Source organism: Mustela lutreola, chromosome 16 (genome assembly GCF_030435805.1).
Source record: "Mustela lutreola isolate mMusLut2 chromosome 16, mMusLut2.pri, whole genome shotgun sequence".
NCBI lineage: Eukaryota > Metazoa > Chordata > Mammalia > Carnivora > Mustelidae > Mustela > Mustela lutreola.
Genome location: NC_081305.1, coordinates 4,019,683 through 4,031,974, shown reverse-complemented (window position 1 = coordinate 4,031,974; position 12,292 = coordinate 4,019,683). Strand labels below are relative to the sequence as shown.

General features: G+C 53.6%; 1 protein-coding gene across 1 annotated transcript in view; it reads right to left on the bottom strand.

The window, feature by feature from the left end:
- Positions 1-11,802, bottom strand: part of COTL1 (coactosin like F-actin binding protein 1) — a 39,554-nt gene extending 27,752 nt beyond the window's left edge. The window contains exons 1-2 of the mRNA XM_059152607.1: positions 11,547-11,802; positions 11,204-11,286 (exon numbers count right to left, since the gene is read on the bottom strand). Of these exons, the coding sequence (XP_059008590.1) occupies positions 11,204-11,286; positions 11,547-11,623 (160 nt within the window). The 5' untranslated portion in view covers positions 11,624-11,802. The remainder of the gene's footprint in view (positions 1-11,203; positions 11,287-11,546) is intronic.
- Positions 11,803-12,292: the final 490 nt, after the last annotated feature.

Below are 12,292 nucleotides of genomic sequence, written 5' to 3'. Positions count from 1 at the left end.
CCATTTTCCTACCAAATTGGGCCAGAGTGTAGATTATATGAAATCATTAGATCACGGTGGCTGGCAAAACATGGCCCCAAAGATGTCTGCATCCTTATCTCAAGAACCTATGATGGTGTGAGCTGACAGGACCAAAGGGCCTTTGCTGATGAGATTGTTAAGGATCTGGATGTGGGGAGATCACCCTGGGGGATCCGGGTGGGCCTGCCATAATCAGAAGCGTCCTCACATGGGGGAAGAGGGAGGCAGGCGAATGAGAACCAGAGAGACAGCATCCTGAGAAGGACTCGACCCACTCTTGGTGGCCTTGAAGCTGGAGGAGGGGCCGTGAGCCAAGGGCCACGGGTGTCTCTAGAAGCTGGAGTAGGCCAGGAAACAGATTCTCCCCCTGGAGCCTCCAGAAAGAACACGGCCCCACTGACACCTTGACTTTAGCTCTGTGAGGCAGATTTTGGACTTCTGACCCACAGGACTGCGAGAAGATAAAATGACATCATTGCAAGCCGCTATGTTTATGGGAATTTGAAGGCACAGGAAAAATGAGACAGGTGACCATAAATGAAGTCCAGAAGCAAATTGGGATGGAGAGCAAGTTGATTTCAAAATGCACTGATGATGGGGTACCTGGGTGGCTCAGTAGGTTAAAGCCTCTGCCTTTGGCTCAGGTCATGATCCCAGGGTGCTGGAATCGAGCCCCGCATCAGGCTCTCTGCTCAACGGGGAGCCTGCTTCCTCCCTCTCTCTCTGCCTGCCTCTCTGCCTACTTGTGATCTCTGTCTTTCAAAAAAAATAAAATAAAATCTTAAAAAAAAAAATGCACTGATGAAATGATGTATGAAATGCTGAGGGAACAGCCCTGCCATCAGGTCAGACATGGGCTTCTGGGGACCTGCCCCTGCTCAGGCCATGGAGCTGAATTTGAAAAGTCAAACACATAAAATTAGGTGGGTGGGGAACCCAGCCCTGTGGGAGCCCTGAGGCAGGAAACCCTGGCCAGAAGCCAGCACTGGCAGAGGCAACCACCAGGGAGACTTCCCTATGGGCCACCAGAGAAGCTCCGTTGGCAGGGGGATGGCGGGCCTTCCAGGGACGAGCTCAGCTCTCAAACCTTGCAGGGAGGGGATGGTCATTCATTCATCTATATTCAACCAGCATCTGGGGAGAATGTCAGATGCTGTTCCAGGTGCTGAAGGTCCAGCTGAGAACAAGACAGACCAGGATTGCAGCCGAGGAGCTCAGACTTCAGCAGGAGAGTCAGACGACAGACATGACTTGAGAAAGTGCTAAGCACAGTAGTCCATAATGGGCCCACATCAGGGAGCGACACACCCTTGGGGTGAAAGAGACTGAGGCTGGCTAACCATGATGGGTGGGGGTTCACCACCAAGGAGGCCACCACCACAGCCACGGTCCTTCTCTCCAGGGCCTCACCATGAAGTTGAATGTGGTGAGCATCGCAAAGGCAAGGAGGGCATCTGAACGGAGGGGACACTCGCCCCGGGCCCTGACGGATGTATAGAAGGCCTCCAGGAAGGCAAAGCAGATCAGGACAGTGCAGGAACAAAGTTGGGGGGCTGGACACAGATCTGGGCTCAAAGTCCAGTTTGTCCGTTTACTATGCCATCTTGAGCAAACAACTTTGGACTCTCCAAGGAAATGGTCAGATTCTTCATCAGTAAAATGGGATAACTCCTGCTTACTCCTTTCATACACATCTGTCATAGATAAGAAACGTTAGATGTGCTGATATATGCAAGGTATCTACTGGGCCTCTGAGCGCCCACAAGGTCGGAACCCCGGGTGCTGGGGACGTGCACTGGAGGGCTCATAAGGGGCACTTCGTGTCATCTCTAAGCATTTGGACTTTATGTGCAAAACCCACCAAAGGTTCCAAAGGGAGAGGAGTTGATGTTACCTAATATGAGGTTTAGAAAGCTGCCCCTGACCTGGGTGGCAGGCTCACTCCGCACTCAGCAAGGGGCTGGGCACACTGTAGGCACTCGGCACATTTCCTGGAGAAGGAAAAGCCATGATCAAGGGCAAAGCTATGGGAAATACCCACACTTCTGGGGCAGGAAAGGAAAAGAGAAGCAGCAGCAGGAAGTGAGAACAAGAGAGACAAGGGGTGTAAAAGGAGAAGTATGTGAGTTTGCAGGGGAACCAGAGGGAGGGGAGAGGGTGTTTTCAGTAAGTCATGCTCACTGGCAAATGCTAGAGGAACATAAAGTGGAATAGAGACAAAGAAATGGCCACTAATTTTGGCAATCAGATTATCAAAGACCTGTGGGAGGGGGTTCCATGCTCTGGGTGTGGGGGGGCATCAGAATTTAATGAGGTAAAGAAATGAGGGGAGACAAGGGGGTGCAGGGAACACCTGGATTCAGTCCCCAAGCCATACTTCCAACAAGTCTGCATTAACTCCCAAGGATTTTCAAGGAGCGAAAACTCAACTCAGTGAAGTGAACACTCTTCCTGAACAAAGGACACCTTACTGACCAGGAAAATGGACATGTAGCAGCCTTCCCCAGGAAGGGAAAGGCCACAAACTCAAAAGCAAGCACCAATATCACCCCGGAGGCAAATCCAAATGTACCATCACAAAGCCCATGCATCTGATGACATAAAGAAGCAAATGTAATGCGGCTCTAAACCGCCCAGCGACAGATCTGTAGAAAAAGAAGGCAAGGAGACATTGTATATTGCAGAAAATTATGAAGGTGATGGCTCAGTAGCCCTAAGGTGACACTTAAAAATCATAACCCAGCATTGTCCTTGGAATAAAGGAGGTACTCAATCAAAGTGTGTTGAATGCACAGACTGATAGTACTTTACAAAGTTCAAACCACAGTCATGGATTTCAAACTTCCTTTTGACCTCACATTCCCTTTGACCCTACAAGACAATATCTCTCCTGACCTCTTCTCTCAAATTTCTGAAATCTGTACGTGTGGGGGCCGCTAGGATGAAAAAAAATCCAAGGGCAGAACAGCAGGAGAACCTGCCCACCAATTACACGCGTGTTGTACCATCACACATGCGGAAGCCACGGACAAGTGGACTTCTCCATTTGCATCCCACCCCTGTTCCTTTGGCAACAGCCAGGAGTCTGTCCTTGACCAAATTTGAACCTGGTCTTCTGAGCTCTTTTCAACTAGGTCTCAACTTTTTGGGCTTCTGCATTCGTCTGTGTGTTACCCAATTTCAGCAAGAATCCTGCTAAGTCAGTTCAACCAGATCCCCCATGCTCCAAGTCTGATCATCCCTTATATCTAATCAGGTTCCTTATCCTCCATCACCTGCCTGGTGATGTCCAATCGCCAGGCCCGCCTGCAGCAGGGATCCTGTCCGGTCAGTTCAGCCAGAATCCCACCTCAGCCCTGATGTTTCCTCTTGGTAATTCCCTACCCACTGACCTTCACCTTGCTCCCTGGCTCCTTGATGATAAATTTGTCCTTTTCTTCGTATGTATTCAGAATTGAGACTGGTCTCTATCGCCTCTCGGCCTTTTGGCTAAGATCAAGTGTAGAATTCAGACTGGTCTCTCTCCCCTGCCTCTAACCTCCACTGTATTGGTCCCTACGCCAGTCACACAGTGCCCCTCAATGAAGTCTGCCTTACTATTCTGGAGCAAGTGTTAGAATAAGTCTGATTTTCTTTCTTTCTTTCTTTTTTTCCCCCTTAAGATGTATTTATTTATTTGGAGGAGAGAGATCTCCTGTGGGCACAAGAGGAGTGTGAGGGGCAGAGGGAGGGCAAGGAAGACTCCTCCAGAGACTCCCTGCTGAGCAGGGACTCAATCCCAGGACGCTGAGATCAGGACCTGAGCCGAAATCAGGAGTCAGCCGCTCACCCGACCGAGCCACCCAGGCCCCAGATCATACTTTCTTCAACAGTAAACACACCTCCATTTTCCATACCATCCTGTCGCCCCTCTCGGTCCCTGGTAGGGCCGACCTCACCCCACAGCGGCCCTGCCCAGGCCTACACTGACGCATTCTGCTTCTCTTCCAGGGCGTCCAGCAGACCAGAGAGGGAGGCTGCGAGAGAGGTGAGGCGGTCAACGATGGCCCTTTTCCAAGCCTCTTCTTCCACACCTACGCCACGCGGTCGGGCAGCCTCTCCTGACAGCCCCGAGGAGGGCCCCGCTACCTGCACCCACGGCTCATTCTGCTTGAGGACAGCTCTTCAAGGGACCCAAACCCATCCCTGACGTGTCCGCCGCCTGGTCTTCCTCTGCCCCGTGGGGTGCGGTGCGCGTGGGACACGGTCGGGCGGCGGCCCCTCTCCAGGGGAGATCCGCCCGGGCTCCCGAGCCGGCCCTCCTCGGAGAGCTCTGGCATCCTTTGCCCGGCCTGGACTCCCTCCCTCCCTCCCTCGGCCGGTCCGGGTCACCTGCCTCGCGGGTGGGTCCAGGGGCCCTTTCGGAGCGACACGATGAAGAGCCTCCCCCACCGGCCTGAGAAAAGACGTTTCAACAGCAAACGTCCCCCAAAGAGAGCTCCAGGCATGGCTGGCCCCAGCAGTCCAGGCCACGCCATCCGGGCCCCACGGCCCATCCCTGGCGCCGCTCCTCAGTCCTCACACGGGTCCTCGCTCCGCACCGTACGCGGGTCTCGCAAATCCCAGGCCTTCCTTCGGCCGCGGGTCTGAATCCCAGAGGAAAAGGGATCTCGCGGGAACTCTGTCCCAAGTATCAGGGATGGAGCTGATTGGCTTGTCTCGAGTCACATGGGCCCAACCCTGATCCAATCAGTCAACAGAGGGTAGGGCTTACTCTGATTGGCCGGCTGGGTCACGTGCCTTCCCTGCAGGGCAGTGCCAGGTCAAGTCAGCTTCTTTGGAGCTGCTTCGGCTGAGCAGGATCATAATAAAATAGGAAAAGCCCCCCACGCCCCTAACCCCGCCCCAAGCATGAGATGCTGGACAGACAAAAATATCAAACCCCACTTTTTTCTGTGAGTGATGATTTGGGCGGAAGACCCCAGGATCGGCAAAGCATCATGGGAATATCCTCTGCTCCCAGAGCATCCTCTAGCCAACATCATGGGACATCTGACCCCATCAAGCTTCACGCCGACACGGCCCTCCACGAATGCCCATTTTTGGTGACCGGCTCATATTCCACGTTCATTTCAACCTATTCACTAATGTGCAACACCTCTCAAGAAGGCGCTGCATTAACAATAACCACGGTTCTGAGCAATGACTCTGAGCCGGGAGCTGCCCCACGAGCTTTCGGCATACCATGTCTACTTATCCCCACAACAACGCCGTGCGGGACATGCAATCATTATCCCCATCCTTCGGAGGAGGAAACAAAATCTGGGAGACTGGGAGACTTGCCCAAGGTCACACCGCCCATCAGGGCTCGGGATCAAGGCAAGACAGCCTGGCTCCAGATCGGGTGCTCGGAAGCCACTGACTCTCAGATATACACCAACACGAAACTGGATCCATTCCCAGGTGCTTGGATTCGTTTCAAAATAAAACTGCTTGCAACAGAGAATTCTGGGGTCTATCAACAAAGAATTCACTAAACAATGTGACATTTATATGAGAGAATATTATGTAGCCATTGGAAAGGCCTGGCAATGACAATAAAACATCAGCTCCCCGAGGACAGGTACTTTCTCTGTTTCTCTATTTACCCTCAGTGCTTAGAAAAGTACACTGCAAAGCAGCCACTCCTATACATGAGAGGTGGGAGGGAGGGAGGGGGAGGGAGGGGGAGGGAGGATGAATGAAAAACAGAGCAAATGAATTAATGAACCAGTTTCTGAGTGGTAAAACTTTGAACTATATCTAGTTTTTATTCCTTTCTTTTCACTTAGTCTTGCTTTTTCACTATTCTACTAGAAACATGTATTATTTGTAAGGTGCCAAAACAAAACAGAATTTCAGAGACCGTGTGAGCCGCTGCTGGTCACATATACAAGATCTGTGAGCCCTTTCTGCCGTAATTCAGGGGTACCTCTGGTCCCCTGATGCAGTCCTGTACCCACTTCTTCCCCCTGGTTTCTTTACCCTCTTCCACCTTTCTGGTGCTCTCAGACAACACACTCTGCTTCCACATCAATTAAATTCCACCAACAAGGTGACAATCACTGTAACTAACATTTTAGGACCACTTAGGACATCCTTGCTGCTGTGGAATTGCTTCCTTGATCCTCCTAATGACCACGTTATAGCAAAGGTGACCTGCCTCAGGTCACATAACTGACGAGACCTGGAACCCAGGCCATTCAACACAGCCTACACCTTTAACCACGGGGCAGTAGATGCTTACGTACCAAGCACCTTCTGCATGTAGACCGAGGCCAAAGGTCTAACACACATCCACACGGGTCTGAATGCCCACTGCTTGCCAGCCTGGGGTTGAGCGCCTACTGGGGCTAATCAGGAGCTGTGTGCCTACTGAGCACCGAGCCGGGGTGTGCGCAGAAAGCACAATGCCATCGAAAGAGCTAGGAGAGCAAAAACAGTAAAAAGTAACAGTAAGCACAGCCTGGTGCATCAGGGATCCATGCTCTCGTTTTGAATGTGTTATTTCAGTTAACACTCACTGTTACAGGTAGGCGCTGGCAGGATCCCTGTTTTGCAGACTAGGGAACTGAGGCATAGAGAAAGGGAAGTCCTTGCCCAAGGTCACAGAGTAAGCAAGAGACACAGCTGGGATGTGACCCAAGAGCTTTTCTAACTCTGGGTTGTTGAAATAAAGAAGATATCACTCTGGGCTGGCCGGGGGGCAGAGATGGGGAAGAGGAATTCTGCCTGGAGGGAACCTCCAAAATCAAAGGTTGGAAGGTATCATCAGGCTGCAGGTACACAAAGAAGGGTGTGGGCAGGACATGCGGGTGGGGACAAACTGAAGGAGCGGTGGGGACAAACTGGACAAACTGACAGAGCGCAGGCAGGACATGCGGGTGGGGACAAACTAACGGAGCGCAGGCAGATAGCCAGGGCCAAATTCCATGGACAAAAGGGAGCCAGAGAAGGTTAAGGAGCAGCAGAGTGACTTGGTCAGAGGTGGGCTTTAGGAAGAATTACTCTAGCAATGGGACTAAAATGGATATAAGACAAAAAAGATCAAGGGCTAAGAGATGGTTGTGATTGGTTTGCCTCTCTTCTGGAAACAGCCTGTCTCCCAACATACACACTGCCACTCTTCCCTTAAGAAGCCACCCTCCCGGGACGCCTGGGTGGCTCAGTTGGTTAAGCAGCTGCCTTCGGCTCAGGTCATGATCCCAGCGTCCTGGGATCGAGTCCCACATCGGGCTCCTTGCTCGGCGGGGAGCCTGCTTCTCCCTCTGCCTGCCATTCTGTCTGCCTGTGCTCACTCTCTCTCCCTCTCTCTCTCTGACAAATAAATAAAATCTTTAAAAAAAAAAAAGAAGAAGAAGAAGCAGCCACCCTCCCTGGGGTGTCTGGGTGGCTCAGTGGGTTAAAGCCTCTGCCTTCTGCTGAGGTCATGATCCCAGGGTCCTGGGATCGAGGCCCGCATCAGACTCTCTGCTCAGCAGGGAGCCTGCTTCCTCCTCTCTGCCTGCCTCTCTGCCTACTTGTGATCTCTGTCAAATAAATAAATAGAATCTTAAAAAAAAAAAAAAAAAAGCTACCCTCCCAACTCGGTTTCCTGGTTTGGGTGGGGCTGCCCCCTCCCCAGCTCCTGGGGTAGGCATTGACTCAGGCCTAGCCAGCCAGAGTCCGCCTGACTGGTCCAGGACGGGCACAAGAACCCAGCCAGGGCAAGGACTGTGTGTCAATCTGGAAACTTCCACTGGAGTCATTGGCCAAGGGTCTCCCTCTCCCCACAGGGATGGCTCTGCCCAAGGCCTGGAAGCCAGCCTGGCTTGTGGCCATCTGTATCACCACTCAGGGAGATGATGGCCTCCTGTCCCCAAGAAGAGTAAGAAAGTAGAAAGGCAGAGCAGGGAGGGGCTTCGGAGTCTGGGCAGCCCCACCTGCAGCTAGTAATCCCCTGGGCCTTCCTAACCGTGAAGCCGAGGCAACAGACTGACATTTTGCCCAAACTAATCTGCATGAGATTTCTCCCTCTGTACCTGCAAGGTCTCAGGGGACTGAGGTGCTGGGCGGGATGGTGAGGTGTCAAGAGTGAGGCCACTGGTGGAGCAACGAGTGCCGAACGAGGGGGCCACATGCGTCCAGCACCAGAAGAGCCAGGACACAGCACAGGGAGCTCCAAATTCTCCTAGCAGAAGTGAGAAGAGAGACCTTCCAGAAAACAGCTGCAGCGGACAAGGAGGGGCCAGGCCCGGGAGCAAGGAGAGGCGAGAGGGAGAAGCAGAGCACAGGCGTGGGAAAGAAGGGTGCGTCAGAGAGAGTGCCAGAAGAGGGGCTGTCGGGGAGGGGAGAAAGCCCAGAAGGAAACTGCCCCGCTCTCCCCCCACACCCCATCGCCGATGGAGGGAGAGACCAGGTGCTGGTTCTGGCTTCCAAGCCTTCCGACCACCTTGTTAGATGATTGGAAACAGGAAGGCTGGGCCAGAAGGGGAGCCTGTTCTCAGCATGGGCCCCTCTGGCTTGTCAGGACACCTGCCTGGAAATTAGGGGCTCAAAGAGCCCTCCCTGCCTCACGTAAGTGGGCAAGTCTGTCTCCTGCAACCGGCAAACAGTTTCATGGGGCCTAACCAGAACCTACGAACCCGAAGAAGCCTCCAGGCTGGGAGGTGAGAACATAAACCACTTCCAGGATGCCTGACTGGTTCGGCCGGAAGTGCAAGCAACTCTTGATCTCAGGGTCGTGAGTTTGAGCCCCACATGGGGTATAGAGATTACTCAATACATAAAACTTAAAAAAAAAAAATCTTAACCCACTTCCTTAGAGATGAGGCCAAGACTACAGACATTTCAGCCAGCCTGCCTGGGTTCGAGTCCCAGGTCTACCACATCCTATGTAATCGCAGGCAAGTCACTTAAGTTCCCCAGGTCTTGTTGTACCCATCTGTGGAAAGGGACCGATCTCAGTCTTGGAGACAAGGCACATCAGGTGCAGCGACTTGAATATGTAAAGCTAATAGTTGGAGCTCTGAGTCCTCTGTCACTAGGTTATGAGGACACGGCTGGGGGGAAGGCTGGGGGGAAGGAACACGTGTCTCCAAGAGGAACCAGAGCAGACACAGAAAACATAACTCGCCTATACATTTGTCCAACAGATGGCCGGGGAAGGCAGGCAGATTTCCAGCCAAAGCAGACGGAGCCTTCAGATCCCATAGCCCATTCATAAGATCAACAAGCAGCAGGGAAAGCATTTTTAGTGCCCCAGCCCCCTCTGCCAGGCACTCCCATCCCTGCTTCCCTGCTGGTTGGGGGAAGGGTCAGAGTAACACCCCACCCCCCACCCCCTGCAAAGCCCAAGGGAGGAAGGAAGTGTTCTCTGAAGGCACCAAGCCCTTCCAGCTTCACCCAATGGCCTGGAGCATCTGTTCAGAATCCGTGCGCTTTCATCCTTGGGTCACCTTCTCCTACTGGGTGGGGAGAACAATAGCTTCAGGAGCAAAACCCAGTCTGATGGGGGAGGTGGGAGGGGGGTGATGGATGGTCAGCAGGAGGAAAGAAATTGCTAGTTTTCTGTTCTTGAGTTCGGTGAAGGGGGGAAGCTGGCCAGGGAGACAAAGCCTCTGATCCGACAAGGCAAAAAATACTGCTGAAGCTCTTAGACGGGCACCAAACTGGGAGAAAGCCAAGAGTGGGCACTTACTCTACTTGCAAAAGCATTTGCCATGGGGGAGGAAGAGTAGAAGTGGTAGAGAGAAAGGGTTCCTGGGTCAGGGGCCTGAGTTCAAATCCTAACCCATGGGCTCTCCATGAGAGGCCCTCCAAGCATTACTGAAAGTGAATTGTTGCCATAGTTGCACATCTGATATTTTAAACCGACCCTTTACAAAAGCAAGGAGTGACATATAGAGGCAGCTCTCAGGAAGACATTTTAATTGGGAGAACATTACAAAACAAAACAAAACCTTTGTACCCCCAGCCCAGGGGCAGACACTTCCTAAATATTCTTTCCAATTAGACTAAAGGCAAACTATCACTTGGTTAAGTCACAGAAAGGAGATGCCACGTGTTCTGTGGCACAATTTTGAACTTTTTCTTTGTTTCACAAATGACCGTGTAGTTTTCTATAAGCACTGTGCTAGAGCATTTTCCACACACACGGACTCGCCAATCCTCAGAACAGCCTTCCAAGATTACAGGTAAGGAAACCAAGACCCGGAGAGGTTAAGTAACTTACCCCAAACCACACAGCTAGGAAGTGGCCACTCAGCGATTCAAACCCAATTTGCCAGCTCAGGGCTCCTGCCTAACCTCCAAGCTACACTGCCTTTGTCTGCACATCTGCTTCAACACTAGGGACCAGAGACCTGGAGAGAGTTCATTCTCTACTCTGGGCTCCCACGGGTCCTATTACCAAGGAGGTTGAGCCTTTTGCTGCTACTGAAAGGTCTGTGATTCCATACACCATGTGTTCCTTTCTTTCAAAGGCTTAACACACCCCAGGGAAATGAAAGAAGTTTACAAATCGTAAGCATTTTCCTTGATGACTTCTTACATATGTACACACCTGTGTACCCACCTCCCAGACGGAAATATGAGCCATCTCCGGTGCCCCTGAGCCTCCCGTGCGCCCCTCCCAGTCAGTGGCTATCTACTTCAAAATGTGACCACCATTCTACTTGTCACACCACAGATCCGCTCTGCCTTTTCGTTGGTGGTTCTGTATTCTACCAATAAAAAACATGCATGTGTGACCAGCACGCTCACAATGAGCTTGGGAGAAGGGAGGGGACAGCTGACAGTTTCTTTCTCCTGCAATAAGCTTCAGGATTGTGTTTTTATTTCGGCTCACTGGCTGAAGACAGGGGATGGTGGGGAAAGCTGAACGCGAGGTTGGAACCACAGAGAGTAGACCCTTGAAAAAAACCAGTGACCCGCAGGGAGCAAAGGAGCTGTGTCTTCTGGAGACGGTCCTGCAGGGAGCAACGAGCGAGCAGGCGGCCAGCCCTGTCGCTCTGGATGTCCAGAGAGGAGCACGCTTTTAAAAACCTCAAATCGGGTTCCTCCAGCGCCAGAGGAACCCGGGGTGGCCAGGCTCCTCCCAGTGTGGCCTCCGCAGCTCCTCCCCCTCCCGCGTTGACAACCGCCCGAAAGATCAGGAATTGCCCCCGAAGGCGCGTTTCCCTACCTGTGCACTCTCGGATGAAGTCCTGGTACTCCGCTCCCTGCTCGCCGGGGACGATGGTGGAGCCGTCATACTTAAAAGTCACCCTTTGGATTGGGAGAAGAAAACACACACACACACACACGTCAGCGACGGCAGTGGCTGCACAGTGCCGAGCTTCCAGCAGGACCATCTAAGAGATGCTCTGGCCGGGGACAAGCCACGCTGGCTTTCCACGCTCCCGCGTTAAGGCTGCGGGAGACAGCTCGGGATGACCCTTAATCCGTCCCGTGCGGAAGCCGGCTCCGTGCCCCAGCCCCCGGCGAGCTGGGGAGCGCGGCCGGGAGAGCAATGGAAAGTTCCTCACCAGATGACGGCCGAGCCGTCGTCGCGCACCAGGTTGTACGCCGCCCGGCAAGCCTCCTTGTCGATCTTGGTGGCCATCGCCGCAGGCCCGCAGCGGGGACACTCTGCCCCGAGCGACCGAGCGCGCCCCGGGCCGGCCGCAGGGATTGGAGCGCGGCGGGGACACGCGGAGGGCGGGCGGCAGCGGCGGCGACAGCGACAGCGACGCGGGCAGCGAGCGGCGAGCTGCAAGCGCGGCGGCGGCGGCTCCGAGGGCGCACGGAGCGCGCGCCGGGACCCAGGCGGCTCCACCACGCCCCCCTCTGGCCATTGGCTGCCTGGCCTCGGGGGCGGGGCGTCTTGACTCGCCTACGACCAATCCCAGTCCGGGAGGGTTGCGCAACTCCACGGCTTTCCGCTCCTCCCGCCCCCTCTCTTCTCCCAACCCCCTTCTCGGTCACCCACTCTCAGCTCTAACTCCCCCTATTTCCTCCTCCCCAACTCCTTTTTCTGCTTTTCCTCACCCCTCCCTACTCGCTCTTCCCCTCCCCCTCCCCTTCCTTGTGTCTCCCCCTCTTTATTCCTTCCCTGGACCTCCCTTCCCCTCCCCCTCCTTGCTCCTCCCACCTCCCTAACCCCTTCTCCTCCTCTTCCACCTCCCTTCCCTCCCTTTCTTCCTCTTCTCTCTTCCTTTTCTCCCTCTCCGCCTTATCCCCAACACCAACCCCTTCTCCTTCCTCCTGGTTCCGTCCTCCTCTAGCTCTGTTC